The 16,768-nt window shown below is 35.9% G+C and overlaps 9 protein-coding genes across 9 annotated transcripts; 4 read left to right on the top strand and 5 right to left on the bottom strand.

The window, feature by feature from the left end:
• Positions 1–630: 630 nt before the first annotated feature.
• OYE2 (NADPH dehydrogenase) lies at positions 631–1,830 on the top strand (the record flags this gene model as incomplete). The annotated part of the gene is made up of 1 exon (XM_071052532.1): positions 631–1,830. The coding sequence occupies one exon, from the start codon at positions 631–633 to the stop codon at positions 1,828–1,830; it is 1,200 nt and encodes a 399-aa protein (XP_070906379.1).
• A 1,101-nt stretch (positions 1,831–2,931) lies between these two features.
• On the bottom strand, positions 2,932–3,573 carry RNJ42_02366 (CAP domain-containing protein; the record flags this gene model as incomplete). Its single annotated transcript, XM_071052531.1, has 1 exon — positions 2,932–3,573. The coding sequence occupies one exon, from the start codon at positions 3,571–3,573 to the stop codon at positions 2,932–2,934; it is 642 nt and encodes a 213-aa protein (XP_070906378.1).
• A 3,001-nt stretch (positions 3,574–6,574) lies between these two features.
• YKU70 (ATP-dependent DNA helicase YKU70) lies at positions 6,575–8,371 on the top strand (the record flags this gene model as incomplete). The annotated part of the gene is made up of 1 exon (XM_071052530.1): positions 6,575–8,371. One exon carries the CDS (start codon positions 6,575–6,577, stop codon positions 8,369–8,371), a length of 1,797 nt encoding a protein of 598 aa, XP_070906377.1.
• Positions 8,372–8,508: 137 nt separating this feature from the next.
• On the bottom strand, positions 8,509–9,993 carry NGL2 (RNA exonuclease; the record flags this gene model as incomplete). Its single annotated transcript, XM_071052529.1, has 1 exon — positions 8,509–9,993. One exon carries the CDS (start codon positions 9,991–9,993, stop codon positions 8,509–8,511), a length of 1,485 nt encoding a protein of 494 aa, XP_070906376.1.
• Positions 9,994–11,383: 1,390 nt separating this feature from the next.
• On the top strand, positions 11,384–11,638 carry MRPL33 (mitochondrial 54S ribosomal protein uL30m; the record flags this gene model as incomplete). The annotated part of the gene is made up of 1 exon (XM_071052528.1): positions 11,384–11,638. The coding sequence occupies one exon, from the start codon at positions 11,384–11,386 to the stop codon at positions 11,636–11,638; it is 255 nt and encodes an 84-aa protein (XP_070906375.1).
• Positions 11,639–11,949: 311 nt separating this feature from the next.
• On the bottom strand, positions 11,950–12,285 carry COX23 (Cox23p; the record flags this gene model as incomplete). Its single annotated transcript, XM_071052527.1, has 1 exon — positions 11,950–12,285. The coding sequence occupies one exon, from the start codon at positions 12,283–12,285 to the stop codon at positions 11,950–11,952; it is 336 nt and encodes a 111-aa protein (XP_070906374.1).
• A 362-nt stretch (positions 12,286–12,647) lies between these two features.
• On the bottom strand, positions 12,648–14,525 carry BZZ1 (Bzz1p; the record flags this gene model as incomplete). Its single annotated transcript, XM_071052526.1, has 1 exon — positions 12,648–14,525. One exon carries the CDS (start codon positions 14,523–14,525, stop codon positions 12,648–12,650), a length of 1,878 nt encoding a protein of 625 aa, XP_070906373.1.
• A 271-nt stretch (positions 14,526–14,796) lies between these two features.
• On the top strand, positions 14,797–15,615 carry TRS33 (Trs33p; the record flags this gene model as incomplete). The annotated part of the gene is made up of 1 exon (XM_071052525.1): positions 14,797–15,615. The coding sequence occupies one exon, from the start codon at positions 14,797–14,799 to the stop codon at positions 15,613–15,615; it is 819 nt and encodes a 272-aa protein (XP_070906372.1).
• A 96-nt stretch (positions 15,616–15,711) lies between these two features.
• On the bottom strand, positions 15,712–16,467 carry CIM1 (mitochondrial HMG-box protein CIM1; the record flags this gene model as incomplete). The annotated part of the gene is made up of 1 exon (XM_071052524.1): positions 15,712–16,467. The coding sequence occupies one exon, from the start codon at positions 16,465–16,467 to the stop codon at positions 15,712–15,714; it is 756 nt and encodes a 251-aa protein (XP_070906371.1).
• Positions 16,468–16,768: the final 301 nt, after the last annotated feature.

The raw sequence follows: 16,768 nt of genomic DNA, 5'->3' as shown, positions 1-16,768 counted from the left end.
CCCCCTTATAGTGGTGTGGAGATGCTCCACCGTCCTAACCGCCCTTTCCGATGCAAAAAGAAGCTTGATATTCTTCTTGCTACAGCATACTCTAAACACAACCATTAGCTAATGTTTCCCCTTCCGCACTTCCCGTCGGAACCACACCTTTCCCGAATTCATTACTTGAAAAATAAATATTTATAAAAATCTTGTACCTATACACGAATGATATACTTCTCTGCATATTTTATTCAAATCCTTCTAGAAGGTCCATGTGAGAAAAAAAGAAAGAAATCGGAAATCAAATCGAAATCAAGAAAAACTACAAAAACTTAAAATAGCAAGGAGGACGTCCTCGAGGAAACAGGCCACCATTGTTATTCTTACAAATAAGTTTTTCTTTCTTTTTTTTCTTCGAAGTGAACAAAAAAATTACCTCGAAAGAAGTAATACTCTATGCATTAGATAATCATGTTACTAGAGTTCAAATTCTGTAGAATAAACATTGACATAATTCTAAAATAACGTATATAAGAGATAGTATTTATCATATCTCTATTATTTAGTTTCAATCCAAATTCTTATAATCCATAGCAATATAAACAACAAATACAATTAACACTTATAAAACCAAACAAAAAAAAAAAAATGCCATTCGTCAAAGATTTTAAGCCACAAGCCTTGAAGGACACTAACATGTTCAAGCCAATGAAGATTGGTAACACTGAGGTTCAACACCGTGCTGTTATGCCTCCATTGACCAGAATGAGAGCTACTCATCCAGGTAATGTTCCAAACAAGGACTGGGCTGTTGAATATTACAACCAAAGATCTCAAAGACCAGGTACCATGATTATTACCGAGGGTGCCTTCACTTGCCCACAAGCCGGTGGTTACGACAACGCTCCAGGTATCTGGTCCGATGAACAAGTCGCTGAATGGAAGAAAATCTTCAAGGCCATTCACGACAACAAGTCCTTCGTCTGGGTTCAACTTTGGGTTCTAGGTAGACAATCCTTTGCTGATACCTTGGCCAGAGATGGTTTGAGATACGACTCTGCCTCCGATGATTTGTACATGGATGAAGAACAAGAAGCTAGAGCCAAGAAGTCTAACAACCCTCAACATGGTATCACCAAGGCTGAAATCAAGGAGTACATCGACGCCTACGTTAAGGCCGCTAAGAACTCCATTGCCGCCGGTGCCGATGGTGTTGAAATCCACTCTGCTAACGGTTACTTGTTGAACCAATTCTTGGACCCAATCTCCAACAAGAGAACTGACGAATACGGTGGATCTATCGAAAACAGATCCAGGTTCACATTGGAAGTTGTCGACGCCGTCTCCGCCGCTATTGGCCCAGAGAGAACCGGTGTTAGATTTTCTCCATACGGTACCTTCGGTACCATGTCTGGTGGTGCTGAACCTTTGATCGTTGCTCAATACGCTCACGTTCTAGGTGAATTGGAAAAGAGAGCTAAGGCTGGTAAGCAACTAGCTTTCGTCCACTTGGTCGAACCAAGAGTTACCAACCCATTCTTGACTGAAGGTCAAGGTGAATACAACGATGGTACCAACGATTTTGCCTACTCCATCTGGACTGGTCCAATCATCAGAGCTGGTAACTACGCTTTGCACCCTGAGATCGCCAGAGAACACGTCAAAGACAACAGAACTTTGATCGGTTACGGTAGATTCTTCATTGCTAACCCTGATCTTGTCGACCGTCTAGAAAAGGGTTTGCCATTGAACAAGTATGACAGAGACACTTTCTACAAGATGTCCGATGAGGGTTACCTTGACTATCCAACCTACGAAGAAGCTTTGAAGCAAGGTTATGATGCTTAAAGGGAAGATAAATGTCCACTCCATTTCTTCTTAGTTACAGAACAATAAATATTATCGATGATTGATGATTACAACAATACGGAAGCTTTCATAAGAATTGCAACCATTATAGATATATAAACAAAAAGTAAATATATAGGATTTAGCTTACCATTTATATTTTAGGTAAATTAAAAAAAAATAATTGAATTATTATCTTACAGTTACTACTTAAAGAACTATATCAACGAACCAATTGTTTGTTAAAGATTAGAAATAATGAATATGAACATGAACAACACTTATGAATATATCCTAATTGCTGGAAATCCCTAATTTTATCATCGCTAATAAACCATCTCTGTTAATTAAGTTTTGTCTTAACTCCTAAAAATTTTATTATAGTTAAAGCCTTTTTTCAAACAATGGTGTGGAGAGGTATGGCTGATATTAGAATAAAGATGTCTCTATGAGCTTTGAAAAAACTTCATGCTAAAAAATTTAACTGATTTTCATTAATTAATTATTTATATAGAGTATTCCTATACAAGGCAAAATATATAACATACATACAATAATAAGTACGCAATAATCTATCTTATATAAAAATACCTGTTTCAATATTTTCTGCAATAAACGAGTGTAAAATGTGATAAAAAAAGACATAAAACAAATATAATTTATAGGTGTAATTTATTTTTTTTATTTTTTTATATTTCTAATTTTTTTTTAAGTTTTATAATTTGTATGATCGATCATAATAATATTAAAAAAAAAGTTAATAAGATTTTTTACTCCTCTACCTTTTGTTAGTGTTGGGATTTTCCATATTAACCAATTATATTGATATAACAAAAAGTAACAAAGGAGATATTGAATCAAGGAATGTAATGTAATAGGTGTACAGAATTATCTTGCAATCAATATTTTCACCAAGCCTCAGGCAGTTTCTAACTAAATAGTACTCCGAAAGTTTGATTAATAAATTTGAAATAAAGATAATCTTGAATTCACCAAAAAAAAGTTAGTAGTATTTTCAAAGAAATTACTTAGGGTTGTTTTTTTTCACCTAAATAAAAGGGATAAATAACAACTTTAAAAGAACAGTTTATGTGTTTTTCCTTACTTTAGTGATTTGACATTGTCTTGGAACTCACCATCCCAGTTACCAGCTGGATCATATTCACAAACGATGTAGTTGTATAGATCACCACCGCAGGTCTTGAAAGCACATCCAACCTTCTTGGAGTCCTTCCATACCATTTGGGTAAAGTGACCGGTCTTAGCTTGGTAAACTGGGTTACTGAAATCGTAATCCTTAATTTCATTGTACCAAGCTTCAACAGCGTCAACGTCATCGTAGCCTACAGCTAAGTTTTCACCGATATCAATGAACTCACTGTGATGGGCCAAGTTACCAGAACAGTCGTACTTGTCAGCATATCTTTGAGCAAGATTCTTCAAGTCATCAGACCATTCTAGAGCATCAGTATCTTGGTGCAATTCTCTCTTCTTGTTTTGAGAGTCTAGCATCTTTTGTTCCCAGTCAGAAAGTTCTGGTGCTTCAGCTTCGGCGTTATTTTGCTTATCATTCTTGGAATTCTTGTCATTCTGGTTGGCTAGAGCTACTAGTGCGGCTAATAATTCTTCTTTGGATCTTGGGTCTACGGATGGAGCAACTGTCTTTTGTGGACTTTTAATGATTGCTGGGGCAGCCATGGAGGTGGCAGCCAAAGTAGCGTACAAAACAGTGGAAAACTTCATTGTAAATTATTAAAAGGTGCTTTTGAACGTAAAACTTAAAAGGAATGTATGTTTTATCGATACCCGTAAACTTTATAATATAGCCGTCTAAGGAAAAACGAACTGTGATGGTTTCTTATGAGTGAAAGAAAATATTTAAAGAAGAACCATAAAATAAATTGAAATTCGAAACCTATAAAATCTTAATACTTTGCCATCCTTTTATATGTTTTTTTTTTATGTTTTCTTTCGAGAATAAAAGAAATATAAAACTTTAATAAATAATTATCTTAAATTATTATGGAGTATGCACGATGTGATATTTTGCATAATATTTTAATTAATACCCCAAGGTCGGTAGCAATGAATTGCACATAACGTCTGATTTTCATTTCTTTTTGTAATAACAAAATTAATCCTGTCAATACATAATACCATTGGGGCCTTGAGCCAGCAAGCGAAACAAACCGTTTTATTCTATAATTTTATGTTCTCTATTAATCTTACCTTCCGAATAAGGTCCATTGCCTAAAATAGGTACGGCTCAATCAAAATAATAAATCCATTAAGCAGATAAGTAGTAATAGATTAAAAGAAATTATAGATATATAGGAACAGGTAATCAATAGGAACCGAAATAGGAAATATGCTACAAACAAATTAAAAATTGCTTTTTCTTGACAGATGATGATTCCCAGTTAGAATACTCTGACACATTGTGGGGGGTTCAGATACTGGTAAGCCTTCTTTAATGTATAGAATATGATTACCATAACCAAAAGAGGGGGCCGTCTCGGAGCGGCCCATAAGTATTCTTGATTAGGAAATTTGATTGCGATGAGCCGGTAATCTTTTGATAAAGAATATGTCAAATGCATTTCAAGTTAAAAGCCGACATTTTTACAAACCGAGGTAAAAGCGCCGCAGTAATGCCAGTTTCGGCAAAAGTAGGGAATGTCTTACGTTAGTATTAGGAAAAGTATAGAACAATATACGTATTTTCTTCTGTTCAAGGGGTCTTACGATGTATAAATTGAAGGGGTGCCAATTGTTAAGAATATTCTTTCTTTCTTTTTTTTTGTTGTTGCTTTTTTCAGGGATCTCTTATACTTTTTATATGCCAGTAATTAAAGATTTACAATACCGCGGAGACACATTTGTTGTACATGTGTTTCACCGAACAATGTCCCCTACAGACAAACCTGCAGGAACGAGTAATATACTATTCTTTTCTTTTTGAAACTAATCTTCCTACGTGTTATTGTCTGTGAGGCTGTAGAGCTCCAATAACGAAAATAAACAGCCATAACAAATAAAGGGAGTGCGCCAGAACTCCGTCATTTACTTTTCAATTGCTATATTAGAAAACACTGCAGAAGTATTCTAAAGAATCTTATTTATCGGCGGGGGGCAAAACGGTAGAAACATTCGACACGGATTTCTTTTTTAATAAATGATGCAGAGAACAACTTTAGTAATAATTATTAATGACATATTTTGCCGTATTGAGATAAGGACCCTTGCATTCCGTGGGTTAGCAAGTTAAAGCTCAAGGAAAATTGATGGAAAGGAGGATGGAGTATAAGAGCTCAGAGATCCTTTCCGTGGAAGTAGAGCTAAGCTAATCGGCTGATAAAGGTTAAGAAACTTTATTACTTATGATAAGAACTGTTGGTAACTGTTTTATATCGACTTTACAAAACCTGGCTTGTATTGTTCATATGAAGCGACTAGAAACAGTTGCCAGTGCAGTTCCTGAAATATAATGTTGATACATTTAGCGTTAACCCTTTACCTACAGGAAGAGTTCGATTCACCTGATATAATTTTCCTATATCCAATGCGGTTTATGTATCTCAAAAGCACTTATTATCATACCTACCTCTTAACATTTGAGTTTATGAAGAATTGTCCTTAATATCTTGCTTAAATTAAATAAAAGAAAAGTCAATGTCATACAACGACATCAAAATTCCATGTAAAAGAGCTACCTAAATCTAGAGCAATGAATCTCTAGATTTAGTTGGATTAATTATTTCTAAAGTCCGATGCGATAAATATGCCTATAGGAACTTTTTAATTGAAAGGATATATGTTATATCCGATATTAGGATATTAATATTCCGTAACACCAACAAGAAAAATTGGCAACTTGGCCGAGTGGTTAAGGCGAAAGATTAGAAATCTTTTGGGCTCTGCCCGCGCAGGTTCGAATCCTGCAGTTGTCGTTATTTTTTATTTTTTCCACATTCTAATATATTTCTGTGCGATCGTTAAATTTAACGATGTCGTATTTGGCAGTACAAATGTAGACACTACTCTGCATGTGTTTGTATATATTATTGATACTTAACAGTAAAACTTGTTTAATGACCGTTCGAGAAAATTAAAGGCGAACAAAAAAAACTCTAATGACAGAAATTTCACTTATATATTAAATATATTCCTATTTACTTACCAAACAAATGTACTTACTCAGTTATATTTATGTATTTATTTGAATATACTTTTTTTTATCTATATACTAAACAAAAAAAAAGAATCAGTACAGTCCCTTTCTGAAAAATTCTTCGGATTCTAGGGTAAGTCTAGCTTTATGACAGATAATTTCTAGTACAACAACAATATGTTAATTTTTATAAGTACAAAAATTTGAATATTATTGCTTTTTACCATGAGTTTTGTTACCATATAAGTAGTATATACAACTTATAATAGTCGCTAGGTAATCTTACACAGATATCAAATTAAATATCTCTCGGTGGCCAAGTTGGTTTAAGGCGCAAGACTGTAATTTCTACACTGAAATCTTGATATCGGGCGTTCGAATCGCCCCCGGGAGACTTTTATTTTTCAACTTCAAATTGATTTTTTTTTTTGTTAATTTATACCCTTAAGTAAGTATTTAAGGATAAACTTGACCTTTAGATAATAAATTAGTCTATCTATAGATTCAGTTTATACAGAGAGTTCTGAACTGTGCGTTTTAAGTCCTATTATTGACTAAATATTTTTATTTACAATGTCTGAATTAGATTTCCCAGACCTAAATGATAGCTTGTTTGAACCTGGAACCACTTCAGGCCCCGGTGAAGGTGAACTTTACGACACTCACGATGGTATATTGTTTTGTATAGAGCTTTCAGACCAGATGTTTCTGCCGCAAAAACAATTTGACGATAAATCTCAAATACAGATCATAATAGAGTCTATGAAGGATTTGATGAGTGAGCTAATAGTGGTAAGACCAAATTCTGCTGTTGGATGTATATTCTATAACTGTGAGAAAGAAGCTAAAAGTACTATGTATGAATTTGTGCCTTTAATTGATGTCTGTGCTCAATGGATGAAGAATATCAATGATCTGCTGGAAGACATTTCCCAACGAAGATATACACTAGAGGAGTTCTTTAAATATCGTAAAGGCCAGAGAGCACTGAGTTCCCCAGAACAGCTTGAGAAACTATTCTCAAAAATATTAGAGGCTTTCAATAAGAATATAGAAGGGCAGAAGGTGTTTAATATTAAGAGGGTATTCCTGTTCACCGATACTGTCATCCCCAATACTCCAGAAAACAAAAAGAATAATAAAGTACTGGAAGGATTGTTAACTGATCTAGATGAGAATAGAATAAACTTTACCAATTTTTTCATAGGGACAGCTGAGAAGCCTTTCGATTCTCAATTTTACACAGAGCTATTCAAAAACAGCAATAAGATTTCTGATCAAGATGAGAGCACATATTTTGGTCCAAGTACAAAGCCAATTACGGTTGAAGAGATTAAGAGTAGAATCCAGACAAGAAAAGGAATAAAGAGAGTCTCATTTAGATGTCCTTTAGTGTTAGATGAGAAGTCAAATTTCACCATAGGAATCAGAGCATTTCACATGATATCGGGTGAAAAGGGAAAGACAAGATATAAATTGGTCTATGAAAAGGAAGACATCAGAAAGGAAGCAGCATCTAAGAGAATATATATAAATAGCAGAACTGGTGCACCTGCCTCAGATGATTTAAAAATCTTATTTCCGTATGGCAATAAAGAATTTGAGCTTACTGATAAATCAATAACGCAAACTATGGATGCTTACTCGGCAAGTTCTGCCTGCCTTAATGTACTGGGATTCATCTCAAAAAATAGAGGGTTGAAACTCTATAATAATATCGAAAAAAGTTCTTTTGTGACAGCTGATGACCAATCCTATGAGGGCTCTACAAAAACATTGGCATCATTACATAGGACCCTAAAAAAAATGAACAAAGTTGCAGTAATATGGGGGAACACTAGAAATAACTCAAACCCAGCACTGTACCTACTATGGCCCACAAAAGATTATGATATAAATGAAGGTTTTTATCTAACGAAGCTTCCTTTCCTTGACGAAATCAGGAAATATCCTCCAGTTCAAATCTGTGAAATTGAAGAGACTGACGAAAACTATAAAACATTAACCGAACTAACGCAAGGTATAATTAGCCACTTCAATCTAAAAAATGGGTATAGGCCGGAAGATTTCAGGAATCCTGGCTTACAAAAACATTACCAATTGCTTCATGATTATCTATTACAGGTTGAAACGAAAGGAAACGAGGTCGTAAAAGACAAAGAGGATTACCTAGGCATGGATGATACACTGTTTAAAATATCTCAAATAAGAGATCGAATTTTAGAAGACAGTAAAGGGTCTACCGTTGAACAAAGGAGATTAAGTAAATACTTAGAGACTTGGAATCTGTATTACAAAAGTTTACAAGATGAGGATGAAAATTTTCAAGAAACTAAAACTGTAAATAAAAAACCAAAATTGAATCTTTAGGGCACTTTTTTTCTTAACTAAACACCCACGAACTATTTTCGCATCTTAAAGGCCAACATTATGCATTCCTCTATATGTCTATCTATAATCTATAAGAAGTTTTTATATCAATGTTGGTTTATTGTCCAAAATTTTCTCTATAACAGTTCAACTTCAGTAACCAAACACAAATGGTCACTTGGATATTCGCCAACATGGGGCTGACCATGTACAGTCATTTCGGATCCAGGTGGCATTCTTAAGAGTCCGCGAACTCTGACCGAGTTCTCCTTTTCAAAATGTTCCAATGAATCTATTTCTGTATTATCCTCAAAATTCCACGGTCTGATAAAAAACATGTAATCCAATAAACCACGCCATGTATGGGCCCAGTTTGATATCTCGGGTTCTCCTCTCTCATTATCAATACCTGAGTTCTCAGGGTGTACCTTATGATATCCAACCGAGTATAAGGAAATTGCTCTCATATCGAGAGAATTATGCAAGGCCTCCATTTTTTCAACGATTTGAGCTTGTTCTGGAGTTGCATGAAAACTATCAGGTACGGGAGTTTCTGGTTGATCTTTCCCAAATTTTTCGATATTACCACCTTCTTCATCCTCAGCATCTTCTCCACTTTCTCTTTTCTTTGAGAACTTAAAGGATGTACTACACTCAATAACAGTCTTACATCTATTATCATATTTAACCGGTTTCTTTGTCATGGATAAGTAAGGGGCATCAAAAGGTTGAGAATTGAAATCACCACAAAAGAATGGGTACCAATGAGTCAAGTCACCGTCATTAGAGTTCTGTAGAACATTAACCCTGTGCATAAATTCTTTCATTTTATTCAAAACGACATAACATTGCCTTGTCCTCTCATATGTTCCAAACGGGTGCCAGAACAAATGCGTTGTTCCTAATAAGATACCTGATTTCTTATCCATTACCGATCCCGCAGTTTTGGCTAGTTTCTCCGTGAATTTTAGTGCAAGAATGAAGGCAGCATTGTTGGTGGTAGTTCTAGGCTCAATTTCACCTGACTTTTCGCCATCATAATCTATAAGCATTTTATCAGTCATTTCAAACAAATCATGTTTCCACATAATTGCCAAACCGTGATTCTTAGAAGATTTTCTGTGAAATTGAGAAGCATATCCTAATTTTGAAAATTCTTCTTTCCAGAATCCTTGGTATTGAATATAATCAATTTCTTGTAAACACAATACATCTGGATTATAATGCTTAAATTCATTCAAAAGGACCTTTGATCTTCTATACCATTTTAAAGCATCTCCACTATCAGGGAATAGTTTTCTGCGGATCAATGCTTGAGCTAAACAATTATAACTCATCATTCTTATTTTGATACCTTTAATAGGTTCATTTTCGTGTAAATGTAGCATAGGACGCCTTATAAACTGCAACTCAGGCGGACAGTTAGGATCCAACCCTCCCTTTTCCATTTCAGCACGTTTAGCAGCACGAACCGCTTCCCGTTCAGCTCTAATCTGCGCAATCTCTTCGGGGGAAGGCTTGCCCTTCTTCTTTCCTTTACTTTTCTTGCTTTTCTTTGGTTCTTTGTCTTGCAATTGTACTGTTGCCATTTTGGCAGTCTCGTCCTCAAGGTCAGCAGTCATTCTTTTTATCGTTTTCTAGTAACTTCCAGGAAGCAGTCTTGTACAATTTGATCCTGGTTGTCAAAATTTTTACTTCCCAATCATTTATCAAGTCCTAAGTTTATTATTTTTATTATTATTATTATTATTAGCTTTTTTTTTTCTTTCTTGAAATTCCTCTGTTGCTTTAAGATGAGTTTCATTTCTTTCTTTCTTTTTTTTCTTCCTCATGATTTTTTCCGATCTAAATGATTAAAATATTGATTACGTCATTTTTAAGCTTTTTTTTAATTTTTATTCATCTAAGTTGGGTAAAAAAAAGTAATCGTAAAAATGTCTATATTTTTACATTATTCCAATAAATACCAATTTAGATTATGACAATAAATTCTACTGACTCAACCCTCTTTTTGTACAATGGATAATAATACAGTTGATATTTGCTTGATAATTACTTGTAACAAAATCTAAGAGCATATTGAATTAGAAAAATTGAGAGATGTTTTTCTTAGAAAATTAAAACATCTTTTAAAACCCTGATACAAAAATTAAATCCGAGTTACTCATATGATAAATGTATAGAAAACTCCATTGTATATAATACTTATCCTAATAAAATGTAAAAATTAAATGTATGTTTAAATTGCTTATATCGAAAAAAGATAATCAAAACAGTTGGCTTCCAGGAAAACAGAAAAATGAAAAGAAATTTTAATGGAGTTCATTGAATTTTGACCCGCTATTTATACTGTTTTTTTTATGGGATGGAATCTGTTTATTTACCCCTTTTTTACATGTTAATTTATATCTCAGATCTCGGCGGCTATTTTTTTACCCCAATAGTTGTCGGCGGCTAAATTTTTTACTCCAATAATTGCTGGCGGCTAAAAATTTCCGATATATATATATATAGCGGTTACATATTAACTCATGAAGAAACCCCCGTAGTAATGCCAAGTACTACGAAGTTCTTTACAGGACTTATGATGCCCCCTATTTTTTATATTCCTTCTCAAAAACACGTACAACCAGAAAATCTCCTGCACAAGTACCTAGCAACTGCCTTTTTAATATCACATACATATATGTTCCTTAAATTTATCTATTATATATATCAAACCGGTTGCACAGAGGCTATGCCCCATCAAACAAGAACATACTCTTGTACGTAGACAGGTGATTTATAATCCGTATATAGGTATATTAAATAAGAGTAATCCGGGTAACAGTAAGAGGTTCTAGGATTTCCAATGAATTAGCCAAAGCGAGCCGAGAGAAAAGAGGTTCAAGACTATATATATATCTGGTTTTAAAGGTTTTAAGTCTATTTTATGAAGAGCTATAGCTACACTCCTCTGATAAAGTGTATCGAATACAGTAGAGAAAACGATAATAATTTAGAAATATAAAGATGGCTTTCTATAAGGTAACACTGGTAAGGTCTCTAATTGGTACGCCGCACACAACCAGAAGTATTGTCAAGTCTATAGGGCTTGGGAAGCGTGGATCTACTGTTTATAGACAGGTGAGCCCCTCAATGGCAGGTTCACTGGCGAAAATCAAAGAACTCATATCAGTAGAGGTTACAAAGTCAAAACTCACCAAGCACCAGCAGCGTGAGTTGCGGAAGACAAACCCCGGTTTCATAGTTGAGAAATCGACCTGAAACTCATAAATGACCCCAATAATTACAACTTCACATTATGCATTAAATCCCTGTATATAAATAATATCATGTAAAAAACTGATCTCAAAAAATATATATCTATATTATCCTTTTTTTTTTTTTTTGATATCTTAAGTAATGGTTTGCTAAAGACCAAATTTATTGTAATAAATAATATAAAAAAGACAATAATAACTATTTACAGTTCTATTTTTTGTGACTATCTTAAATAAAAGAAGTTTCTTCAACTTTATTGTTATATGTTAGAATGACATGCTTTTAAAGTGGTTTTCTTTGTGTATAACATTTAATCAATCCCATGTACTTCTATCCCTCCTACGTGCTTCTAACCATTGCTTTTTACATTCACGATAGGCATCGAAGTACTCTCTACACTTTTCTCTATCATAATCATTCAGTTCCAGGCATTTGAAGCTCATCTTAGCTGATTCCTGACAAGGGTCATAATATTGACTATGATCCTTCATGGAAAATCTGTACCTGTTCAAAGTTGACTCAGGATTATCAGGGTAGTACCTAAACTCTTCTGCATCTACACCCTTTGGGGCATAATCTACCTTAGACTTATCTGTTTGTATATGAGGATCGTAGTTCCCATCTTTGAGTTTGTCTTGTTCTGTACTCATGATTTAGTTAATAATTAAATAAGGAGAACAGCTTATATCACCCAAAGCTCACTAGTATAAAGCTAGACTTACACTAGAGGTTGTTGTTTCTTGCCAACTGTTTTTAAATGCACTATTAAATGATAAATTGCCTTCCTAAACTATGTCCCCCCCCACAGAGTCATCGATTTTTTTAAACTTCGGTTTATATAGCTTATTTCAACCGTAAAACGATTATCAACAATTAAAGAGAATATTTATAGAATTATTTGATAATCATACTATAGCTCATTATTGACAGTTACAGTCTACACATGTAAGTTATATATCTACAAAAATCTGTCTTACGTTCTTTCTCCATTTTATTATGGTTTTATCTTAAATCATTGACAATAGCTGGTGGGTACAAGGCCTTTTTCGCCATCCACTTCACCATATGTCCACCCACTTCCGTCGTCACCCTTTAGAACCGTGACAACGTCACCGACATCTAATGACAATTCATCATCTCCTTGGGCTTCGTATGCGTATTGTGCTGTTATTGTTCTAACGGGTAATGTTGTTCTTCTCGAAGGAGGAGCAGCAGGTGGTGGCCCTCTAGAGGAATGAGCCTCTTGTATCTCAACATATGATGTTGGGACCAGACCAGATTCACCGGTAGTGTTATTCTTAACGTTAGTCCAGCCAGAACCGTCGTCTGCAGCTACTAGCGTTATGGAATCCCCAACATTCACAGATAGTTCATCATCGTCTTGTTTTGCGTAAGAGTATAGCACCTTATTTCCATTTCCTGACCCGGTAGCAGCTGAACTTGCTCCAGGTCGCGTTGGAGAGGCCATAGTAGAAGGTTGACTAGATGCCGTGGAGACAGCTGAAGCGGACGTCCCACTACGCTGCCTACCACCCCCGTTCATACCACTGAATATAGATATTCTTCCAGATTGGTGTGAATGTTGAGAGTGATTTCCAGTTCCTCTTGGTTCGGGGTTTAGTAAATTCTCCTTCAATTTACTAAATATTCCTTTCTTCCTGGTACTAGAAACTTCAATATTTGAGGTGGATAGATCATATTCTGCTGGAACATTATTCTGTATACTTTCAATCTGAACCTCCGCTTGTAGTTTCAATGTCTCATGCGAGGTGAATGGTGAGACTAATGCAAGGTAACTCTTCAGAACATCGTAGAATTCATTAACCTTGATATTATCCTCGTTAGACTTCATCTCTTGTTTTTTCTTGTTTAGACTGGACAACTGTGAAAGTTCTGTCTGAGTAATATCGGTCAATTTGTGATACTCGGATTCAGACTTGGCCAGCAGTACTCTTAAAGTATTCGCTTCCTGTTGTGAAGGCACTGTGAATTTCTCATCGTCATGCCATACAGGAGAAGGTTTGAACTGAAAGTCAGGTGGTTCACGCCACTGTCTAACGTTATGCTTGATATACATAGCAGTACTCAACGAGGGCTTATTCTGCAATACAACTGTCTCAGATGAATCAAGTCTCTGCCCAACTCTCGTAGTGAATGCTCTCTCAAGAGTTATAGCCCGCTTCCATATATCGTTCAAGAATAAAACTTTTGATTCGTTGAGGTCCTGCAATAGATCCATACTCTCTGGTATATCCTGGAAATAGTATTTATCCTTAGTCCTATTGGCTTGATTGATCTTGATCAGATACTCGTTCTTGGCATTATTCATTACTGTCTCCTTCTCTGCGACTTTACGCTTGTTCTTCTCACTTGGATTTTTCGTATGTTTGTTTCTGGCATTCTCCATCGTGACACAGGCCTCGTCGTAGTTCTTCTTTGCACGCTCCATCTCATTAAATATCCCATCCTTCTTATCAACCATTTCGTTGTTAAAACCCTGGATTTTCCCGAGCGTCATGTCCAGTTTTGAGTACAAACCAGCCAATTGGGCCCCTACCTCGTTGTCCAGCTCCCTAGACAGCGCATTGTGGTCCTTAGAGATGTTCTCAGTCTGTGCCAATACTTCATTCCACGCTACCACACTCGCAGCTTCTAAGGACCCAGGCGTAACTGCCGGCTTCTCACCAACAGACAACGTCACTGAGACAGAACTCTTCTTATTCATATACTCACCACATAGCTTCGATAACTTCTCACTGTACTCTCGCTCCAACTTAGACCTCTCACGGTAAAACTGCTCTATATCCTTCAACCACTTCAGATTATGCTGTACCCACCCATGGGCCTCCTTAAACCCGTCTTTAATCTCATTACCTATAGAAAGACTCATCGCTGGTTGCTTTTCTGCTCTTAAAAGCTAAGTGATTTGCTTTACAGTCTCGATAATAAACCAATATCAAAGCCCTTTTTAGGCTTAAGTTGACGTATTTCGCCTTTAAAGATAGAAAATCCCTTTTTATATAAGGCAAACGACAAAATCCACATACAATGCAATGAAAGAAAAATTTTTATTGAAGTTGAATATATATAGCAATCCAAGGTTGGGAAGAACTAGATAGCGCATCTAATAATACAACAGCATTAACAAAGGACATCAGAATATGGAGAGACCGGAGCCAATGACTGAGCAACAGCGAGCTCAACAGCAGCATCAGATATTCCAGAATTCGTTGCCGAAGGTGAACCAGCTTGCGTTCAGTTTGCTCTTGAATGAGCTGGTACCGATGTCCATGGCGGTAGAGAATGAGCTACATGAAATAGCGATTAAAGATCAAGGGAACCGCGGACCGCAATCGATTGTAGACGAAGATAATGACGGGCAAGAAACCGATGAAGAAGTGCGTAAACTGACAGCGGAGCTGGACACAAAGGCTATACTTGATGTAAATATTCCCAAGTATAAGAAGGGAGAGCCTTCACACAGACTAATAAAGCAAATTTCGGAGCTTGAGGATGAATATATGTCTAATCATGTGTCGGAGAGGTTACAGAATATCGGGTTCCAGATCGGGTCTAAGATATGTGAGCTGTTAGTGTTTACTAATAACCCCAATCTCTCTTTCAAAGATATGGATTTACTATCAGTGATGAAGTTTGTATGTCGAGATGTATGGAAGCTGGTTTACAATAAACCAATTGATAACTTGAAAACGAACCATAGAGGCACTTTCTACTTGCTCGATTATGATTATTTGCCAATACAGCCGTTTGCACTTGATTCTGATCAAGATAAAGAACTCAAAAGCGTAGAACCATTCCTCGAGATCCCAGTGGGTTTAATAAAAGGCGTATTATCGTCTCTAGGGTTCCCAAGAGAGGAAGTCGTATGTATAGCATCATATATAGAAAGACCGGATGATCGGCCTAGAAGCCCATTCCCAAAGGGAATTAGCTTCCATGTACAGGTGAATGGTAAATAAGTATTAAAAAAAAAAAAAACAACTTATTGTATAATTATTTGTACTTCTAAATACTTGTGTATTTATTTTGTGTTTTAGTAAGAATATATATTTAATTTACTCGTCCTTAATTATTATTGAAGACATAAGTCGATCCTTCGACGATCCGTTCATTATAGGTTTGCTTTGAAACCTTTCCATATTTGTCATTATTGATGTAATTTCTTCCTGTATGGCACTCTTGAACTTAGCCTGGTCCTGTTCCCATTGTGCCCTAACTAATTGTTTCTCATTATCTGTAACCTCAGTGCGCCATATTCTTCGACATTCTTTACACATCTCTTTAAACCGTTGGAGGTAATTGGGGTTTGTCTTACCTTCTAGAATCTTAGCATTTCTCCAAGACCTCCTACTGGATTTCAACCTAACTCGGAGATTTTTAGCCTGGAGTAAGTTACTATCAAAAACTTGGGATAAATCCACATTGGGGTCCTTCTCCCATAATAGATCAAATTTCGCCTTGAACCGATTCCTGAACAGCAGATACTCACTTGCCGCTGGAGTTTCAACACCCAGACACTTTGCCAACTCATAACTACCCATATGATCAGGTCTCAGCCCATTATATTGAAAGAACATCGCTGAGTACAGGCGCCGCTTCGTTATTGACATATTTTCCCATTCATGGCGTACAAACCTCCGAAAAGTGTTATTATACTTGAGAGATTCTGTGTTACCAAGCTTACCAACCTGTATGTTATAGTAATATCCGAATACAGTCCCAACACCCTGCTGTAATGTCCTCTCGAAGACCTTCTTGCTACAGAATATCGCCTCAGACAGACCAGCTGCCAATATCCTTGACGGCCTCATTTATTTTCCTTTCTTCTTTATAGATTACGTCCAACACGTAGCGATTGACCTTTATCTTTACTCCCTCCCACTCCCTCTCTAATAGTTATATATCTCATAATATAGACTTCTCACACCCCATCCCTCTCTCATTTTAAGCTCCTTGTAGGGATGATCCGTCGTTATATGTGCTACTTTCGCGTCTGTTTACGAATTACTCAAAATGGGCTCCCCCACACCCAATTTTACTGACTATTTCGCGTCACTATGTACAACTCCATATGATTTAGTTATAAGTGAGAAAGTTTATTAAACTGATAAA

The sequence above is a fragment of the Nakaseomyces bracarensis genome, assembly GCF_045282275.1.
Source record: "Nakaseomyces bracarensis strain CBM3 chromosome Unknown Scaff9_0, whole genome shotgun sequence".
In the NCBI taxonomy this organism is placed as follows: Eukaryota; Fungi; Ascomycota; class Saccharomycetes; order Saccharomycetales; family Saccharomycetaceae; genus Nakaseomyces; species Nakaseomyces bracarensis.
Note: the sequence above shows the minus strand (reverse complement) of the source record. Positions and strands in the feature narration are given on the sequence as shown.